The 22,323-nt window shown below is 40.5% G+C and overlaps 2 protein-coding genes and 1 long non-coding RNA gene across 5 annotated transcripts in view; 1 reads left to right on the top strand and 2 right to left on the bottom strand.

The window, feature by feature from the left end:
• The window catches only part of gpc3 (glypican 3), a 325,636-nt gene that overhangs the window by 113,738 nt on the left and 189,575 nt on the right, over window positions 1–22,323 (top strand). The gene's annotated exons all lie outside the window — the stretch shown is intronic.
• On the bottom strand, window positions 1,999–10,123 carry LOC309715746 (ATP-dependent DNA helicase PIF1-like; the record flags this gene model as incomplete). Its single annotated transcript, XM_082549098.1, has 3 exons — window positions 1,999–2,222; window positions 3,785–6,015; window positions 9,886–10,123. 3 exons carry the CDS (start codon window positions 10,121–10,123, stop codon window positions 2,217–2,219), a joined length of 2,475 nt encoding a protein of 824 aa, XP_082405224.1. The 3' UTR covers window positions 1,999–2,216.
• Window positions 10,845–13,638, bottom strand: LOC309715121. The gene is made up of 2 exons (XR_014279147.1): window positions 12,006–13,638; window positions 10,845–11,577 (listed from the first exon to the last, which is right to left on the bottom strand). It is a non-coding gene; the product is annotated as an uncharacterized lncRNA (long non-coding RNA).

Here is a 22,323-nt window from a genome sequence, read left to right as displayed (position 1 = left end):
GTGCTCATATGTAAAACCATTAAAATACAAAATTTTTCACCAGACCTGGCATGTGTGCAAAATTTCATGAGTTTTTGAGCATGTTTAGGCCCTCAAAAAGGCCCTTGTTTCGCCTGAATAATAATAATAATAATAATAATAACTAGAAAGTGCATTTTCTGAAGAAACTGCAGTGTGAATGCTTGAATCTGAATGTATGCACTGAAATGAATTAATTGCTGAATTTTGAGTTAAAAATATTGAATGAGATTAAAAAAAACCAAAAAAAAAACCGAATTTAACCTGAAAACAAAGGTGCTGAACTGCTAAAAGCTGAAGGTTACACAGAAGAAGAAGTTGGAAAAAAGCTAAACATGTTTAAAATGTAAATAATAAAAAAATGAGTAATGACAAAAGAAAATTTAGAGTCAGAAAATCTCTGAATGAATATTAAAAGTTCAAATTCTTCTAACTGAAATGAACTTAAAAGATGAACAAAAATTCTGGAGAAAATACAAACTTTAATATACAGCATAATGTTTTTCAGACATATACACATGTGTATATCATGTTTAATAGTATTACATACATCAATTTGTTTTGTATGTCATAGAAAATAAAAAAAAAATCTTAAGTCATATTTTACAGCTTCTTTCTGAAAAGGACTAGTAGAATAAATAAAAATAACTAAATTAAATAACTAAATAAAAAATAATAAGCAAGATATGAAATACATGAAAATTCAACTTTTAAAACCACAATCCTGAACCTTTAAATTGTGTTGGTTTCTTAGAACATGGCTGAACAGCTGTTTCTATCGTCCTACTTAATCTGTCTACACATCTTTTTATTACTCATTCTTCTTTATGTTTTAATGTAAACAGAGTCCACACAGTGGTAAAAGAGAACTGTATAGAGATTTTTGAGTAAACTCAAATGAAAGCCTAAGGTGGTGACACAGTTTAACACGTGCAAATAATCAAATAAACACATTAGTCCTTTTTGTGAACATGGATAAATAAGTATCCATACAGCATTGTTCAGCCATGCCACTAAATGCTTTTTTACACATTGTTTTAACCTGGGCTCAGACACAAAGTCCCAAAATTAGTTAGTCCCTGACTTTGAGTTGTGGTTATGACTAATTATTATACACAAGGCTTTATCTATGTAAACTCTAAGTACACAAATATGAAAAAAAAACCTATACTTACCAGCTGATACCCCACACTACACACTAGGTGTGCCATGTGACCTGAAACTTTGGTACAAAATCATCATAATCATTCTGTTAACACTGTTTTTTAACACTGTTTGTGTTGCTGTTCAGCAGTTTAAAATGTTTTAGATTGGATTACATGGAATGAATTTGAATTTTCTTGGGGGGTTTTGTGTGTGTTTTGTTCTTAGCAGATTTTTTCTTCCATAACGTTGAATTCCAGTTACCACATTTCTGGCCATATGACATCCCGAGTGCCCACTTAAAAAAATCCCCACAGTTAATTCAACATTAAAACAAAATAAAAATATGTTAAATAAATAAAGGTTTGCTCTGTGATGAAATACTAAATAAGCATACATTGTACAGAGCACTAACAATGACAACAATCCTTTAGCCTGTTGATCAGAGAGAGGCAGTCATTATGTCCATTTAAAACCTGTAATCACAGAGCACAACGTTTCTGTGAAACTATGAAGTCCCATATGATCCTCATCATGTCCAGTGACTTCAGAGTGGATCCTCCCTGTCATCCGGCCAGTGTTTGATGTGTGGCAAGCAGCACAGAAGCAGGATAGCTGAGGACTTTAAAAGAAGAGCAGAAAACAGGAATATGTAGTTGTAAATGTAAATATCAGTGATACTTGTCTTGTCAAAGGGAATAAAATAATGAAAATGTTAACTTACACACTCATTTAGGGAGGATCTTGACACTGCACAGAGGAGGCACAGTCAGTCTGACAATGATGGTGATCTCCAGGGATGTTTTCCTGCAGCAACATTCCTGCCAACTGGCCGTATGATCCAGAGTAGTTGGTTTGTAATAAACAGAAAGGTGTATATGTTAGGTAGTGTGCACTCAGAGCTGGTCCTAAGAAACAAACACATCCTGTAATAAACTGAATACCTGTAGTAGTGCTGCTGCAAATATGAAGCCCTTCTATCATGAGTGGTTTCAAAGAAGGTGTTTTGGAGGCTCAGTCACAGAAACTGTGCCGTCTGTTCAGTCCTGAGTGTCTCAGCTCTGAAGGGGATGGATCACAGAGGGAAACACCTGAGTACAGACATTACAATACACTCTAACACTCCTAAGGTCAAGTGAAAACACAATTTAAACACTTCACAAAGAATGAATACATGTTTTCATGGAAATAATGTCATTAACCCTTTTTGTTGTTAGTAAATCTCACCGACTGCTTGTGGGACAAGCTAGAAGGAAGACTTATCACAGAATCTCTCCTGTGCTCCAGATGTGAAGTCTCACGCTCTGATCGTATGGCGATGAAGATGGTGATGATGAAGTTTCTCTGATCTGTGGCATTACAGTTTCTAGCTGCTATGTGCTTCACATTGTTGGATTTTACATGTGAAGATTGGAGAAGACACAGGAGGACTGTGTCTTGCTTAAAAAAGAAAAAAGAAAAAAAAAGGAAACCTAACAGGAAAGGAAACCCCCCCTCAACTCCCACCGTACCCTCCCCCCCCCCCCCCCCCCCCCCCTCCCACTCAACTCCCCAACCTCACACCATCAAATGTCTATACAAATGTAGGGTATCAGCTGGTAACAGAAAGCAAGTGTAACATATGCACTACATATGTAACACTGCTGAAACATTTCTGGCCAGAAATGTGCAGTTATCAACCCAGACCCACCCTGATGATTGCACTGGCCAGAAACATGATAAAAGCTCATAAAAATTTATGTTTCATAGTAAAATTGGTCCAAAAATATAATTGTGTACTTTTGAAAAAGTTTAAAGTTTATAACAAACCAAAATAATAATATTTTTGTAAATAGTATTTCAAAATAGAGGCACACATAAAGTGGCTTAACTGTCATTATTGCTGTAATTAGGTTTGTTTGTTTGTTTGTTTGTTTTTTTAAAAAGCAACCTTTAGTCATTATTGTTCTCTCAGAAACAATGAAGAAGCTGTTGAACATTTATGTGTTGTGTGGGCAATCCTCTGGTCCACCCTCCCTCCCTCCCAGCCACAGTGAGACTGGGGCAGCCTGGCAGGATGTTGAAGCCTGGCTGCAGAGAGGATATGCCTACACTATTCATTTTAAACTGCTATATTTGATTTTTCTGACATTTATAGGTTACTGTTAGTGAATTTTAGATTTTCTGTAATAAATAAAATTGTCATCTTTTACTGATATCATTACTTAATTCATGTAATTGTATTTTATGTAAACAATTCAAACATTATACTGCAATGCAGGGCGTCAACTTTTAAATAGCGCTCTACTTTCTTAAGTCATTCAAAAATATAGAAATTACTTACTGTATTCAAAGATCTAGATCATGAATCATCACAGGACAATACACAGTATACTGGGTCATGGTAACTATGGTATGTCTTCATGACTCCAGAATGGAGACATCGATCTGACTGAGAAATGAAAATAAGGTCAAGCAGTGTGTTCTTCTCTGTGGTAGGGGCAGTGATGACCTGTGCGTATCCCCTAGACTCAAACAACTCCATGATTGGTTTGTTTGCACTGGATAAAACATTCTCATTAAAATCACCACAAACTATGATGGGATGACAGTCCATGATCTCCAATGAGTCTAATAGGCTTACCAGGTTTTTCAGGAATGGCCTCAGAGTGTAGTCTGGAGGTCTGTATACAACTGCAATCAGAGCACTGACTGGTGCTTCAACCTTTAAAGCCAGAAATTCAAGGTCAGTTACATTATGGATGTACTGTTTTTCATGCACTTGAATGTCACTTTTCACATAAACAGCAACTCCACCACCACTTCTGTTTGCCATCTGGGGAAAGTTTGTGTAGGACAGGTGTCTGTTGCGTTTGAACAAATTATAATTTTCCAAGTGGAGACTCTCTGCGACAAAAGAGCCCCGCAGGTGTGTTTCTGTTAGGCACAAAACATCTGCTAGACACAATTCATGGTGACTTTTGATGTCATTAATGTGAGCTGGCAGTCCCTCTGTATTATGATGAACAATGGTGAAAACCTCTGACCTGCTGAGGGTTTGTCTCACGTGTAGAAGAGGCATCATGTCATCAAGGTTGGCTTGTCTCATGTTCTCAAGTGCTGCAGTGATTTCTGGGTTGGTGAATATTTTTTTCTCCTCCATATCAAGAAGATACAGTCCACTGAGAGACGTCACTCTACTGACAGCTACGTAGGCCATGCCGGGCTCAAAAATGCTCTTAAGAGAGACAACAGCTGATGTGGTTGTCATACCCTGTACCTTATGTATTGTACATGCAAAGGCCAGCTTCACTGGGAACTGTCTTCGTACCACTCCTTTCTGCTTCAGATTCTCCTCTGCTCTCTCAATGTACACCATGTCGTCTGCTGGTGTGCGGTTATTCTTTCCAGATGTCTCATTATCCATTTTAAGTCCAAGCTTGATGATGTGTTGGTCGTTTTCAGAGTAAACTACTCTAAGTAGTTTTCCAAAAGCTCCATTAACCAAACCATTTTGTATGTCAATGTTTCTGGTGAGCATGACACGAGCTCCTTCTGCAACTTTCAGTGTGTCTGGTAACTCGTTTTTACCTCCTTTCAATGGTCTGTCTTGAAGTGCCATTCTGCCAGTTCTAGGATCTTTTCTAAAATCATCTGCATCGATGTCAATGACATGAGTGTGGAGCAGAGCCAGTGTTGCAGAGTTGTGTGCATCCACTTCTTTATTAGTTGCAAAAATGTGCAATGCATCAGTCGGACAATGGGCTGGTTCAGTTATGGCCTGTAACAACAAATCTCTATCTGCTTCGCAAAGCTCATCCAACTTTCCTTTTACACGAATTCTGTTCAGCATCTCTGCAAAGACAACATCATCTTTCTGACGCATAATCTCGGTCAGAGTGATCATCTGAAAATGCTCCCGCCACAGGTCGATCTCGGATGGGTTGTGCACACAGAGAGGTTTAGACTGTCGCACTGGGGGTAGCTGATAGAAGTCTCCGACAGCAATGACTGACATGCCTCCAAAGGCTCTCCGAGTCCCTTTGATCTGTTTGAGTCTTGCATCTACATATGCAAACAGATGTCTTGACACCATAGACACTTCGTCAATGACGATTATTTCAGCATTCATAAGTTCTGATCTGACTTCATCCAGCTGATTGCCAAGTCCCTGAATGGGAGGTTTTAAGCTTCTAGGCAGCTTGAGAAGAGAATGCAGTGTTGTTCCAGAAATGTTAAATGCTGCAGTCCCAGTGAAAGCAGTTAACAGGACAGTGGGTTTTGATATGTCAACGTCGTCTGCATATCTGGGCACTTTGCTCAGTATCTTAGATGCTTCTGAGTAGATGCATTTGATAAGATGTGATTTTCCTGTTCCAGCACCACCATTAATATAAAAGAAAAACTGCTCTGGATTTAGAGCACAGACTCTTTTAATGCACCAGTCTCTAACTGCATAAAATATGCAGGCTTGATTCTTATTCAGATTCTGAAACATCTGACGTAACAATGTGGGATCAATAGCAGGGGGTTCCCTGATGGCTCTGACTTCTGTTGAAGCATCAGCCTGACGGCTGTAGTCGGGCACATCTTCCTGTTCATTTTCATTGTCTCGCTCTCTTTCTTGTTCAACAAGTGGCAACCTTACGAGATCTGATTCAGGTGCCAGATTACACCATTCGTCAGTCACACCTCTGTTCTGCTCATATTCCTCAACAGCGCTCTCGATCTCCTCACTGTTTTTCTCATATTTTTCTCTATTTCTTTTGACAATGTGTTGCACGTACTCAAGACGGTCAGTACCTGGTAGCTGTACACAGCCAGCACCATAGAAAGCCTGATAGGTTGGCAAAGATGGTGTTTTCAGTTCGTGGTCTGAACGATGAGGAAGGTACAGTTTAAGCAGTCTTCCATAATATTGCTCTGGATGTTTTTCTTGTGAGCAGCGGTGAAATCTGATGATAGCAGGCTTATTGTTTTTGCGCCTTTGCACAAACCCCATCTCATTGAGAAGGGGCAAAACATCTTTACCTTTTTTCTGTTGGCCATAGACAATCCTGCAAGTAGCAGCAAAGTCTGCCATGCACATCTCCTCATACTCTGGTGTTTCAGGTCTGGCTTTGTATTTGTCATTCAAAGATGTCATCCAAACATTGGAAGATTCAGGTGTTGTGTTGTCCAGAACTGACAGGGGACGACTCATTTTCACAGGATTATCATCAGTTGGTATGAATATTACAGCACGTGAACATTGCTTCATGTGAAGACCACATGCACGAGCAACACATTCTTGTGCACTGATCTCTCGCTTCTTTGAATATGCCTGCATGACGGCTCTCATTTCATCGCACTCATTTACACTGTCCTTATGGGAGTTCTCAATGACAGTTTTCAGGTACTCAGATAGCCCGCCCTCTTTTTTTGATATATATTTCATTAAATAATTTGCAGCACCAAAAGCATCTAAAACAAAGCTTATGTCGATATTACTGTTCCAGGCTTCAAGCAGATGTGGATTATAGCCATTTATCCAAGAGTCTTTTGGATCACGCTTTAGTATGATCGTACTCCTTGTGTTCATTTTATTCAGGTATCTCTGATATTCTGCATGTGTCAACTTGCATCTTGCCAAGAGCTGCTCTAAACTCATGGAAGCAGTTTCAGGTTCATTCAGCAGCTGGTTCAGTGGTCTGAGCTTGTTCTTTGCCGTTTCTACTTCCAGTGCATCATCCTCACTGGGTCTTGTGATCATTGTCTCATTGCAGGGTGGTTTGGGAAAACCAAAACGGCACCCGGAGCTTAAACTCCTAAAGCACGTCTTTGTGTGGTTCTTACTGTGTTTTTGCACTTCTGTTACTTTTTTGTACAGTTCAGGTTGTTTATGTGGATCAGGCAGCTGAGCTGTGATGTATTTGTTTATAAAATCAAGAACAGTTTGCTCATCATCCTCCTCAAACACAGGAGCACCTTCTACCCACAGGAGGCAGTGTATGTGTGGGCTTCCTCTGTGCTGAAACTCAACTCTGTAAAAGTAGTCAATGACTTTGCCAAGTGGCTCTGCGGGAGATAAGAGTAAATCTCTGAATAATGCTTCAACTCTCTTGTCAAACATGCGCATTGTTGTGACAGGATTGCTTCTCAGGATGTCACACTTTGCTGACCAGTCGAGTCCTTCAAAATTCACTTGTTCACCTTGCTGCCTTGTTATTGCCTCGATCACTTCAGGCCAGCGCATTTCAGCAGCTGAAAATGTGCAAAAGAACGTGGGAGTTCCCAACTGTCTGATCATGGCAAAAAGATCTCTTGTTGTTTTCTCCCAATAGGCTGGGGTTCCTCTCAGAGGCTGCATGAATCTCACTGCATCTTTATTTCGCACCAGTTTCTCCACCTCATGTTTATCTTGTAACATGCCTGAGGTTATTTTTCTACCATCTCTGGTCAGAGGCTTTGCCTTCCTTAACTGTACTGTCATGCTGGATGTAGCCAAGTGTATTTCAGTCACAAACTGTGCAAAGAACAAATAGTTTGTGTCTTTGGCAAAACGATCATCAATGCAGAAAAGTCTTGATTTGAAATACCCACTGGGGGATACTTTGATCAGCCTTCTTTCATCAAGTGTGTTTTGACCTGTAGGAAACTGCACAGGGAAGGCCATGGCCTCCAGTTTAGGTGTTTTGAAAAAACTTATTGGATTGTTTCTCTCTGCAGGAGCAACAGAGTAGATTCCTTCACTGAAACATAATATCTCCTCAGCCACATCAGGGGGCTGCAAACAGGACTCGAGTGCAAAACCACCATTAGTCAGTCCATCTGCTTGCTCTGAATCATCTCTCATCTGTTCATGCGATTGTTCACCATCACAGGGTAACATGTCAATGTCCTGTTCATTTATATTTTGTGCTTCACTCAGTGCATTTTTCTCACAGCTGTCAATTTCCATTAAATCAGCCTCATCATAATCGTCCTCATTCATGTTTTCATCATCATCATCCTCATCATCTTCATCAGGAAGAGTTGGATCACACAGCTCAGCATCATCTCTGATGCTCACATCCTTATACTGTGGATGAATCTGCTTGAGTTTATGCAGTGCTTGCACAAGTTTAGACCAGCTTACAGTCTGAAACAGCTGATGACCTTTGTAAGACAAGCGTCTCTTCAGTTTCACTCTGATCACCTGACAATTAATTCTCAATCGAGGTAGTGTTTCAACAGTTTCCTGTACCTCTGATGGGACACAGACCACATTTCCTCTAATTGCTCTTTGTCTGCCTTTGGGAAGAGGAATGATCTTGGCAAATGGTATGCACTTGGCTATGAGATGTCTCTCCAGTATGTTGAGATCAGACAGTTCAGCTGGAATATCAGCAAGATCCAACTTATTGGCAACAGCAAGTGCTGGCATGGATCCATTTTTAAGATGATCGTGGCAGGTGTGACAAATCCACTCTCTCTTTCTCTCATCGGGAACATTGCACTGCTCATTTCTGCAGTTTTCATCACAAACATGAACAAACTTTCCTGTCAAACATGTTGTAACTACATGTGGGTTTTTGACATAATTTGACCTTCTGCAGGGTCGTACTTGGTTTGGAAATGAAGCCTTGAAACATACAGTACATGGGTATGATGGTCCAGCTTTGATTTGTGATTTGAACACAGATATGGCCTCGTTAATCACACTGTTGTCACTCTCTTGGGTTTGTCTGTTCACCCATCTGTATTTCCTTTTTATTTTCATTGCACATCTCATATTGTGCATAATCCTGAAGGCAAGATTACTTTGATACCTGTCTCGCATTAGTTGTTTCATTAGTTGTCTGTGTCTTACTCTGAATGCGTTATCACGTGCATAACGCTGAGTCACTCGAGATCTCTGTCTCTCTCTGAAATCTGGGCTCTCTTGATACCTTTTAGTGATATAGTTTTTTTGTTTTTGTCTAAATTCAGCATTGTCACAGTAGCGTCTTTTAATATATTGTTGTTGTTTCTTTCTGAATTCAGCATTCTCACAGTAACGTCTTTTAATATATTGTTGATGTTTCTGTCTAACTTCAGGATTGTTTTTATATGATTCGCTTGTAGAAGATTTCTTCTTTTCTTTGTAATCTTTATTTGAAGCGTACTTTTGTCGTTCTTTCCTTTTTTGGTTTTCTTTTCTCTGATTTCTTGGTTTGTCTGATGCCATTAATCTTCTTTTCATTTTGCGCCTTTGCTGTTTATTAACTTTTGTCAGTTTATAGATTTTTTGTATAACTGTATCAGAAAGATCACAGTTAGCACCATTTTTTATTGCAGTCCTTGACTGACAGGAAAAAACATCATTTGATGGAAGGAAATTAAAGTCACTCGATAGTTCTTTGGTAGTTATAAAAGTAAATTCATTTTGAGGAGCTTCGTGTGATGTGAACTGAGTCATACGGACTTCTTGTTGTTTCTCCAGTGGTGTACAAACAGACATTGGAGAGATCTCAGTAAGATCAGTGGTTGTGTTTCTCCTTGGAGAAGAGGAGTTTGCTTCATCAACAGTTGTATCAGAGTGAGTAGGTGCCACAGCAGTGGCAGCTGTTGGTCTGCAGACTGTGTCTGTGATAGTATCACTCAGGTTGACTGTGCTCATACTGTAGAACTGCACAGGCTTCAGTTCATAGTTACAAGAAGGTGATATCTCCATCATTTCATAAGAATCCTGGAGTCTCTTAATCATGTCACTGAGGAGTGTGAATTTCACCATCACAGCCGTACCACGATCACGTGACCATAGTGCTAGAGGAAGACCACTGGCTGTTCTGGAGTGTGGATCAAAGAAACCATATTTGCCCGATGTGGATCTGAACACTGCGATACACAATCCACTCATAATCAGTAAGGCATACTGCACATCTGACAACAGGCAGCTCAGTCCTGCTTCTAAGCTCAGAAAGGTATCTACTGCCTCCTCTGGAGGTTCTTCAAATGTCCCATACCGGGAAGGCTGTGTCATGTCGACATGATACATAGACCTGCGAGCATCAACTTTGTCTGGCAGCTCATCGGTAGCCAAATGAATATTTTTAGGAAATCTTTTCTTGGCCTCTTTGTACATCACATCACCTTTATCCAAGACCAGATTAAGGTCAGCTGTAGTCATGTTATCATTCTCATGAAGGAAAGCAAGAAATGTGAGTGAGTTACATGTGCACTGCTTGTTTCTGGAGTCTCCATATTTGGGATGAGCCTGGCTGTGAGATGCACAGATATGTGTAACAGAGGGCTGGTTTTCAAAGTTCACTCTTTCTGCATGAGATGGTCCTGCCACATCACTGTGACGGCCTCTTTTTACAATATCAGCATAACCCACCTGTGGGGCACTTGACACCTCAGGTTGGTCTCTATGGTTTACCTGATGATCATTAAATTCATGCTGCAATCCAATCTTTACAGCATCTGCATAGGATACCTGTTGTACATGTGCAGGAACATGTTGACCTGCCTGTTTGACACCATCAGCATTGGTCTTTGCAGACACAAAGTCTTCTGCAGAGCTCTGAGGAAAATCACACTCAGCTTGTTCACATGTTGGTACTTCATGAAACTCATGGAACTTCTTCCAGCGTTGTTTTGCAGCTTGTGACTTTTTCTGCTTCCTTGGCATTTTTACACAAGTGTTTCTCTTAGTCTTTAGAAAATATGTTTATAAAATAAGAGTGGCACAGAGCAGGAGATGTTTTCTTTGTCTTTATATTTCAGTTTTTATTTCTCAGAAACAGATGTCTTTGTTTGTTTGACAGTTTGTCAGTCGAGAGAATAATATGCACTCTCTTTATTGGCTTGGCACAACTTAGCAGCAAGCGCAAAGTGAAAAACAGCTAGAGAGAAAATTTAGAAGAGAGAACAGACAGAGCAGGAGAAACACGGCTGGGAAATCACAATCAAACCGTGAATTAGAGTTTTCTTTATTTGTTCAGTTTGTTCTCAGGTAGAGGCAATATGCACTCTTTATTGCTTTAATGGCTTGGCATTTTTCAGCAGCAAGCCAAGAGTGAAAAACAGGTAGAGAGAAAATTTAGCAGAGAGAACAGACAGAGCAGGAGAGACACGGCTTTAAATCAAACCGCAGAGTTTTCTTTGTTTGTTCAGTTTGTTCTCAGGTTGAGGCAAAATATGCACTCTTTATTGCTTTATTGGCTTGTGCATTTTTCAGCAGCAAGCCAAAGAGTGAAAAACAGGTAGAGAGAAAATTTAGCAGAGAGAACAGACAGAGCAGGAGAGACACGGCTTTAAATCAAACCGCAATAAGATTCTTGGTTTGGCAAAATTTCTCACAAACCACAGGGTGAAATACAGATGGAAAGAAGGCAGAGACAACAGGTGGAGTAGGACAGAAGATAGAGGGGTTGGGGGGTTGGGATGTGAGATAGAAGACTGGAGATCTGGTCCTTGTTCTTCTTCTGCACACTGTGAACAAAAAACAAGAAAAAAAATAATTTTAATAAAATTATATCACATGGTAATTGTATGAACTAATTGTGACTACTGAAAAAGGACAAAACAAATATTCAAGCTAAACTGTTGTCGGCTGCCATGTGCAAAAAGTTGCACAATTTGGCACTTTTTAAAAGAATAAATATTTAATTAAATTCAGCAATAATATTTTTAAATACAAATATGATTGAGTGAATTGTTAACTAATCACATGTAATGTGCAAAAATGTACGAAAAAAATATTTTAGCCCAATTGTTAAGCTGAACTTATGTGTATTTATTATAAAAATGTGTTTAAAAGGTCTAGCACAAAGTTTGAACCCATCACTTTAAAGCTTATATTAGTCAGACTCTTTTTTTAAAATTTTGGTGTACTTCTCTAACAGTATGTGCACACCTACCAGGCAAAGCACAGATGTGAGTCAAGTTCCTGAAAGTGTAAGACAAGAAATAACATGTTAGTTGTCTGTACAGTGTTATCAGACTAACAAAAAAACAAAGCCCACACGACATGATATACTGAACTTATAGTCAGCAGGGTAATTATAGAGTAATATAGCACACCAGCTGATACAGCAGCCATTTTATAATTCAAACTAATTAACTGAAGTATTTATTTAAGTACTTATATAAGGCTACTGTTAGACTGTTACTAGCCTTAGCATCGCTGCTAACGCTAGCATTCCTGCTAGCGTTAGCACTTCAGTTAGTGTTAGCACTGCTGGTAGAACTAGCACTCTTACTGTTAAAACTGAGGCACAATGGCAATAATAAAGCTCATTTGTTACTTTTGTCTCACTGACCGCCAATAAATATCACAGGAATATCACAGGAATATTCTTTTTGTCAGTTAAAAACTGCTAAGGCTAGTGTTGGCACTATAGCTAGCGTTAGCATTGATGCTAGCATTAGCATCGAAGCTAGCATTAGCACTGCTACTAACAGCAAAAGTCATGAAGTACTCTTACTGTTAAAACTGAGGCACAATGGCAATAATAAATCTCATTTGTTACTTTTGTCTCACTGACCGCCAATAAATATCACAGGAATATCACAGGAATATTCTTTTTGTCAGTTAACAACTGCTAAGGCTAGTGTTAGCACTATAGCTAGCATTAGCATTGAAGCTAGCGTTAGCACTGCTGCTAACAGCAAAAGTCATAAACCTATATAAATGGTAGCAAAGGTTATTCTTTTTTTGCTTTCTTTATTCTTTGAACTCTGTTGAACTTTAAAAAGACTTGATATGTGAGTTTAAATGTCAAACATGTATTTTTACCATCATAAAATTAAAACAGTGCTGTACTGAATGTATTGTACTTACCACAGCAGAGAGCAAAGCGGAATGACAACCGTTGGTGTAGTGATTAGTTAAAGACCGATGAGGCGTTCAGGTGGTGCTTGGAAATTTGAGCATCAGTTTGAACATCAATAATGAGCATATATATTTCTCTGTCATAGAGAGACAGAGAAAAAAATACACAAGACTCACCAGCATACAAATTGGTACTTTTTCTCTTTATGTCACTCATTCGCTTATACTCAGGAAAGAGGGCAACTGGCATTAAATGAGCAAATAAAAAGTCATCATCTTGAACTGTTTTATGGATTTTATTTTAAGACTACTTTGAGCGTATTTGTGGGGAGATAAACTATACAGACTAAAAACAGAGACATTAAATGAGATTAGATTATTTAAAATGTGGGAAAATACACTACAGACAGGTAGATGCTGTGAGCTTTAATTATCCAGTCAGAAAAGATTATTTTAAAGTCATCAACTGACTCAAACTGCCCAGATCTGAAAAACCTGTGTGGAGAAGACAAGTCCACCAATACACAATCAACTTGAATTTAACAGGGCAATAATTCAGGGCACTATTCAGTTAGCCTATACTAACTACTGACATACTGTTAATCTGTGGCAAAAGCCTGTCAAACCTGTCTTATTGTACCTATTGAAAAAGTTAATCTTACTACAACTGCTTAGATATAACACACATTTTTGATTTAATCTTGGCAGAGAGAGAGAGAGCTCGTTCAGCAGGCAGGTGTGAGCCTGGTTGCTATAGTGACTGCACCCAAGGGCTCCATACACACGGACACAGACATGCACCTCACTTTTGCTGCTTAAAATGAACAGAAAAGTCAGGCCGAAACAAATCGCTCCCAAATGAAAAGTAAAAGTCGTATTGACAAAATTCTTTCACCGTGAGCGACAGCAATGTCTAGTCTACCTAATTCTCAGTTTTCATGCCTGTGGAGCTTATTATATGGACGTGGTGACAGTGGAAAGACACCATGCTCTTCTGATTTTCAAACGAACCTTCTGAGACATTTTAACATTAGAGTCTATGGAAGAGTTGGAGGGAGGAGGCTGTGCATTGGTGACATTTATGAAAGAACCATAAGACCTAGTACAATAGTAAACACATTGGATGAAAGAGGACAGCGATGGCTACGTTTTGAGGGTAAAATCATACCTGTAGAGCAAACGCTGTGGACACAGCAGCAGTTTTAAAAAAGATTTTAAGATTAATTTTTTTGCTCCTCTCACTCTAGCAGTTGAGCTGCCTCACTCTAGCCCCAACATTCCGTCCCATACACACCCATTATAAACTCTGAAACGGGTGAAAAAACATCATGAAACTTAAACTGGAACTGAAGAAAAAGTATAATAGATATTGAAAAGATAAATACAAGTTGAATAGTTGAATGTCTTGTCTTCGTTTTAAAGTTTGAATGGTGGCTCTATGTCAACGTATGTGGAAGTAGTAAGAGTTTAAAAATGAGTAAGTTGAATGAGAATTTGAAGGGTCTCCCCATTGAAATACATTATAAATTTTTGTTGAATAAATTTGAATAAAATTAAAAATATAAATGTTAAAAATATGAAAAATAGAAGCAGTCATGTCCAAAAGAATAGGAATCTAACGGTGTTTGAATGGTTTTTCTAAGTTGAACGGTTTTGAAGGAGTTAGATGCCAAAAAACGTACGGAATATATAATAATAATAAAGATTCGAATAACAATACTGTGAATGCTTTTCAAGCATTCACACTAATAATAATAATAATAATAAGAAACGGAGCAGATACAATAGGGCCTTCGCACTCTCGGTGCTCGGGCCCTAATAATAAGAAACGGAGCAGATACAATAGGGCCTTCGCACTCTCGGTGCTCGGGCCCTAATAATAATAATAAGAAACGGAGCAGATACAATAGGGCCTTCGCACAGTCAGTGCTCGGGCCCTAATTAAAGCTGCAAGCAGCGTTATGAGGGCCCTCGCACCCCCGGCACGTCGAGCCACTGCCAACACCTCAAACCGGCACGTCCGATGTGATGTCACATTGATGGATTTCATGCTTTTAATCACCAGCTAACATTTCATCTTATTCAACCAGGATTATAGTCATGCCACTAGGTGGCACTCTAACCATTATTGACAAATAGCATAACAAACATTTCCAAGCTCGAGTCTCATCACACCTGCGACCTTTGGGAGAGATTGGACATTGTGTTTTTTAGTGACAGCAGATTACTGCTTTTTGCGAGTGATTGAAACTCTACGTGCCGCCATGACCACCCCGTTTCCCTGAACGGAAAAAGCTTCGCAATTTAACATCACAAAGGTCTTTAGATTCTACACACTGAAGAATGCTTCAATATGATGAAATCCCTTGGAGGAGTTCGTCAAACTATGAGGCCTGAAAAGGGGGGAAAATGTCATCAAAATTACACATTAATTTTAAAATGGCTGACTTCCTGTTGGATTTGGGATATTGCACCAAGAGACTTTTTTGTACATCTTAATATCTTCCATGAGCTTACCAAGTGTCAGACTCATAGATGAAACACAGAGCAGGGGCTGATGTTTTGAAATATTGTAGGGGGCGCTGTGGAGCCATTTTGCGCTATTCAATGAAAATGATCACATGCCAACAAAGCGTTCATCCATTTGGAGGTGTGTGCCAAATTTCAAGCCTCTATAAACTTTCCAAGCCCCTCAAAAGCCACTTCATCTTTCATGGTGAACCGCGTTACCACCAGGGTGCGCCGTTCAGTTTAAAGTCACAATTTTTGCACTGAAGCATCACGAGGGACTGATGTTGATATTCACCGCTTTTGAGGTGGCCACGATGAACCTGTGAAAATCAGTACAACAAAATTAAAGCCATGACATTTCCTGTTGCCACTAGGTGGCGCTGTCCGTATTTCCGACAATGGGCACATCAATCTGTTCAGGGCGGGTCTGACATCATGCCTGTAAAGTCTGGTACTGATCAGACTGGATTTCATTGAGTTATACTAATTTGTTTCTTCATGGCGTGACATCAAAGTTCGCCATGCTGCTGGGGTCACACCCTTTCGTGAAAAGTCACAGTTTTCACTGTAACCCAAGACCAACTCCTTAAGGCTTTCCTGGAGAAATTTGAGGCTGCAGATGTCACCCATCACAATACTGTACCCCAAAGTGTAAAACATGACATTTCCTGTTCCCACTAGGTGGCGCTGTACCTGGTGTCAAATATGGCAGTTGAAATATGTTCAGGGGTGGAGCCTTATCATATGTGTTCACTTTGGTCAAGGTCAGAAAATGTATGACAAAATGAGAGGCAATAAGATTTTCATGGCGAGTCATCGAAATTCGCCATGGCGCCACGGCCTCATAGTATTGTGAAAACTCAAAAGCTCCGCAATTTAACATGGCCCAGGTGTGTAGTTGACACTGACCAAAGATGAAGCTTATACGACCAAATCCCAAGGAGGAGTTCGAAAAAGTTCGAGGCATGGAAACGGCAAAATTAGAGCCAAAATGTCACATTCACGTCCAAATGGCGGACTTCCTGTTGGGTTTGCGTCAATGGGCCCACTGACTTTTTTGTTCGTCTTGGCATGATACACATGTGTGCCAAATTTCATACATGTAGCCCAAACGATGTGGTCGTAGGGCTGCATTTTACAAGGCATAGGTGGCGCTGTAGAGCCATTTCCCAGTGCTCATATGTAAAACCATTAAAATACAAAATTTTTCACCAGACCTGGCATGTGTGCAAAATTTCATGAGTTTTTGAGCATGTTTAGGCCCTCAAAAAGGCCCTTGTTTGGGGTGAATAATAATAATAATAATAATTAAAGCTGCAAGCAGCGTTATGAGGGCCCTCGCACCCTGGCGTGTCGAGCCACACCCAACACCTAAAACCAGCACGTCCGATCTGATGTCACATTGATGGAATTCATGCATTTAACCAACAGCTAACATTTCATCTCATTCAATCATGATTATAGTCATCCCACTAGGTGGCGCTCTAACCATTAATGACAAATGGCATAACAAACATTTCCGAGCTTGAGTCTCATCATGCCTGCGACCTTTGGGAGAGATTGGACATTGTGTTTTTGAGTGACAGCAGATTACTGCTTTTTGGCGAGTGATTCAAACTCCACGTGGCGCCATGACCATCCCGTTTCCCTGAACGTAAAAAGCTTCGCAATTTAACATCACAAAGGTCTTTAGATTCCACACACTGGAGAATGGTTCAATATGATGAAATCCCTTGGAGGAGTTCGTCAAAGTATGAAGCCTGAAAAGAGGGGAAAATGTCGCCAAAATTACACATTAATTTTAAAATGGCTGACTTCCTGTTGGATTTGGGATATTGCTCCAAGAGACTTTTTTGTACATCTTAATATCTTCCATAAGCTTACCAGGTTTCAGACTCATAGATAAAACACAGAGCAAGGGCTGATGTTTTGAAATATTGTAGGGGGCGCTGTGGAGCCATTTCGCGCTATTCAATGAAAATGATCACATAACAACAAAGCCTTCATCACATTGGAGGTGTGTGCCAAATTTCAAGCCTCTATAAACTTTCCAAGCCCCTCAAAAGCCACTTCATCTTTCATGGTGGACCGCGTTGCCACCAGGGTGCACCGTTCAGTATAAAGTCACAATTTTCGCACTGCAGCATCATGAAGGACTGACGGTGACATTCACCGCTTTTGAGGTATCCACAATGAACCTGTGAAAATCAGTACAACAAAGTGTAAGACATGACATTTCCTGTTGCCACTAGGTGGCGCTCTTCATATTCCTGACAATGGGCACATCAATTTGTTCAGGGCGGGTCTGACATCATGCCTGTAAAGTCTGGTACTAATCAGACTGGATTTCATGGAGTTATACTAATTTGTTTCTTCATGGCGAGATATCAAAGTTCGCCATGCTGCTGAGGTCAAACCCTTTCGTGAAAAGTCACAGTTTTCACTGTACCCCAAGACCAACTCCTTACGCCTTTCCTGGAGAAATTTGAGGCTGCAGATGTCACCCATCACAATACTGTACCCCAAAGTGTAAAACATGACATTTCCTGTTCCCACTAGGTGGTGCTGTTGCTGACGTCAAATATGGCAGTTGAAATATGTTCAGGGCTGGAGCCTTATCATATGTGTGCTCTTTGGTCCAGATCGGACAATGTATGACAGAATGAGATGCAATAAGATTTTCATTGCGAGTCATCGAAATTCGCCGTGGCGCCACGGCCTCATGGTATTGTGAAAACTCAAAAGCTCCGCAATTTAACATGGCACAAGGGTGTAGTTGGCACTGACCAAATATGAAGCTTATACGACCAATTTCCAAGGAGGAGTTCGTTAAAGTTCGAGGCATGGAAATGGCAAAATTAGAGCCAAAATGTCACCTTCTCTTCCAAATGGCGGACTTCCTGTTGGGTTTGCGTCAATGGGCCCACAGACTTTTTTGTTCGTCTTGGCATGATACACATGTGTGCCAAATTTCATACATGTAGCTGAAACGATGTGGTCGTAGGGCTGCATTTAACAAGGCATAGGTGGCGCTGTAGAGCCATTTCCCAGTGCTCATATGTAAAACCATTAAAATACAAAATTTTTCACCAGACCTGGCATGTGTGCAAAATTTCATGAGTTTTTGAGCATGTTTAGGCCCTCAAAAAGGCCCTTGTTTTGCCTGAATAATAATAATAATAATAATTAAAGCTGCAAGCAGCGTTATGAGGGCCCTCGCACCCCCGGCACGTCGAGCCACTGCCAACACCTCAAACCGGCACGTCCGATGTGATGTCACATTGATGGATTTCATGCTTTTAATCACCAGCTAACATTTCATCTTATTCAACCAGGATTAAAGTCATGCCACTAGGTGGCGCTCTAACCATTATTGACAAATAGCATAACAAACATTTCCAAGCTCGAGTCTCATCACACCTGCGACCTTTGGGAGAGATTGGACATTGTGTTTTTTAGTGACAGCAGATTACTGCTTTTTGCGAGTGATTGAAACTCTACGTGCCGCCATGACCACCCCGTTTCCCTGAACGGAAAAAGCTTCGCAATTTAACATCACAAAGGTCTTTAGATTCTACACACTGAAGAATGCTTCAATATGATGAAATCCCTTGGAGGAGTTCGTCAAAGTATGAGGCCTGAAAAGGGGGGAAAATGTCATCAAAATTACACATTAATTTTAAAATGGCTGACTTCCTGTTGGATTTGGGATATTGCTCCAAGAGACTTTTTTGTACATCTTGATATCTTACACAAGCTTACCAAGTGTCAGACTCATAGATGAAACACAGAGCAGGGGCTGATGTTTTGAAATATTGTAGGGGGCGCTGTGGAGCCATTTTGCGCTATTCAAGGAAAATGGTTACATAACAACAATGCCTTCATCCATTTGGAGGTGTGTGCCAAATTTCAAGCCTCTATAAACTTTCCAAGCCCCTCAAAAGCCACTTCATCTTTCATGATGAACCGCGTTGCCACCAGGGTGCGCCGTTCAGTTTAAAGTCACAATTTTTGCACTGAAGCATCACGAGGGACTGATGTTGATATTCACCGCTTTTGAGGTGGCCACGATCAACCTGTGAAAATCAGTACAACAAAATTAAAGCCATGACATTTCCTGTGGCCACTAGGTGGCGCTGTCCGTATTTCCGACAATGGGCACATCAATCTGTTCAGGGCGGGTCTGACATCATGCCTGTAAAGTCTGGTACTGATCAGACTGGATTTCATTGAGTTATACTAATTTGTTTCTTCATGGCGTGACATCAAAGTTCGCCATGCTGCTGGGGTCACACCCTTTCGCGAAAACTCACAGTTTTCACTGTAACCCAAGACCAACTCCTTAAGGCTTTCCTGGAGAAATTTGAGGCTGCAGATGTCACCCATCACTATACTGTACCCCAAAGTGTAAAACATGACATTTCCTGTTCCCACTAGGTGGCGCTGTCCTTGATGTCAAATATGGCAGTTGAAATATGTTCAGGGGTGGAGCCTTATCATATCTGTGCTCTTTGGTCCAGATCGGAACATGTATGACAGAATGAGAGGCAATAAGATTTTCATGGCGAGTCATCGAAATTCGCCATGGCGCCACGGCCTCATAGTATTGTGAAAACTCAAAAGCTCCGCAATTTAACATGGCACAAGGGTGTAGTTGACACTGTCCAAATTTGAAGTTTATAGGACCAAATCCCAAGGAGGAGTTCGTTAAAGTACAAGGCATGGAAACGGTAAAATCAGAGCCAAAATGTCACCTTCAATCCAAAATGGCGGACTTCCTGTTGGGTTTAGGACATTGCCATAATAGACTTTTTTGTTCGACTCTGAACGTTATATAGGTGTACCGACTTTCAAACGTGTAGGTCATACCCATACCGGGGGCTTGCGTTTTTCATTTTTCTAGGTGGCGCTACTGAGCTAATTTTCCCTGGCCATGTCTGGGAACATTAAAATACGTAAATTTTCACCAGACCTGACACGTGTGCAAAATTTCATGAGTTTTCGAGCATGTTTAGGCCCTCAAACGGCCAATTCATTTGCCGGAATAATAATAATAATAATAATTAAAGCTGCAAGCAGCGTTATGAGGGCCCTCGCACCCCCGGCGCGTCGAACCACGCCCAACACCTAAAACCAGCACCTCCGATCTGATGTCACATTGATGGAATTCATGCATTTAACCACCAGCTAACATTTCAACTCATTCATTCGTGATTAGTTAGTCGTTCCACTAGGTGGCGCTCTAACCATTATGTACAAATGGCATAACAAACATTTCCGAGCTCGAGTCTCATCCCGCCTATGAGCTTTGGGAGAGATTGGACATTGTGTTTTTGAGTGACAGCAGATTACTGCTTTTTGGCGAGTGATTCAAACTCTAAGTGCCGCCATAACCACCCCGTTTCCCTGGACGTAAAAAGCTTCGCAATTTAACATCACAAAGGTCTTTAGATTCTACACACTGAAGAATGCTTCAATATGATGAAATCCCTTGGAGGAGTTCGTCAAAGTATGAGGCCTGAAAAGGGGGGAAAATGTCATCAAAATTACACATTAATTTTAAAATGGCTGACTTCCTGTTGGATTTGGGATATTGCTCCAAGAGACTTTTTTGTACATCTTGATATCTTACACAAGCTTACCAAGTGTCAGACTCATAGATGAAACACAGAGCAGGGGCTGATGTTTTGAAATATTGTAGGGGGCGCTGTTGAGCCATTTTGGGATATTCAAGGAAAATGGTTACATAACAACAATGCCTTCATCAATTTGGAGGTGTGTGCCAAATTTCAAGCCTCTATAAACTTTCCAAGCCCCTCAAAAGCCACTTCATCTTTCATGATGAACCGCGTTGCCACCAGGGTGCGCCGTTCAGTTTAAAGTCACAATTTTTGCACTGAAGCATCACGAGGGACTGATGTTGATATTCACCGCTTTTGAGGTGGCCACGATCAACCTGTGAAAATCAGTACAACAAAGTTAAAGCCATGACATTTCCTGTTGCCACTAGGTGGCGCTGTCCGTATTTCCGACAATGGGCACATCAATCTGTTCAGGGCGGGTCTGACATCATGCCTGTAAAGTCTGGTACTGATCAGACTGGATTTCATTGAGTTATACTAATTTGTTTCTTCATGGCGTGACATCAAAGTTCGCCATGCTGCTGGGGTCACACCCTTTCGCGAAAACTCACAGTTTTCACTGTAACCCAAGACCAACTCCTTAAGGCTTTCCTGGAGAAATTTGAGGCTGCAGATGTCACCCATCACTATACTGTACCCCAAAGTGTAAAACATGACATTTCCTGTTCCCACTAGGTGGCGCTGTCCTTGATGTCAAATATGGCAGTTGAAATATGTTCAGGGGTGGAGCCTTATCATATGTGTTCACTTTGGTCAAGGTCAGAAAATGTATGACAAAATGAGAGGCAATAAGATTTTCATGGCGAGTCATCGAAATTCGCCATGGCGCCACGGCCTCATAGTATTGTGAAAACTCAAAAGCTCCGCAATTTAACATGGCACAAGGGTGTAGTTGACACTGTCCAAATTTGAAGGTTATGAAATGAAACCCCAAGGAGGAGTTCGCAAAAGTTCGAGGCATGGAAATGGCAAAATTAGAGCCAAAATGTCACCTTCTCTTCCAAATGGCGGACTTCCTGTTGGGTTTGCGTAAATGGGCCCACAGACTTTTTTGTTAGTCTTGGCATGATACACATGTGTGCCAAATTTCATACATGTAGCTGAAACGATGTGGTCGTAGGGCTGCATTTAACAAGGCATAGGTGGCGCTCTAGAGCCATTTCCCAGTGCTCATATGTAAAACCATTAAAATACAAAATTTTTCACCAGACCTGGCATGTGTGCAAAATTTCATGAGTTTTTGAGCATGTT

This window comes from Aulonocara stuartgranti (genome assembly GCF_965226115.1).
Source record: "Aulonocara stuartgranti genome assembly, chromosome: 2".
NCBI lineage: Eukaryota > Metazoa > Chordata > Actinopteri > Cichliformes > Cichlidae > Aulonocara > Aulonocara stuartgranti.
This window is presented reverse-complemented; position numbering and strand designations above follow the sequence as displayed.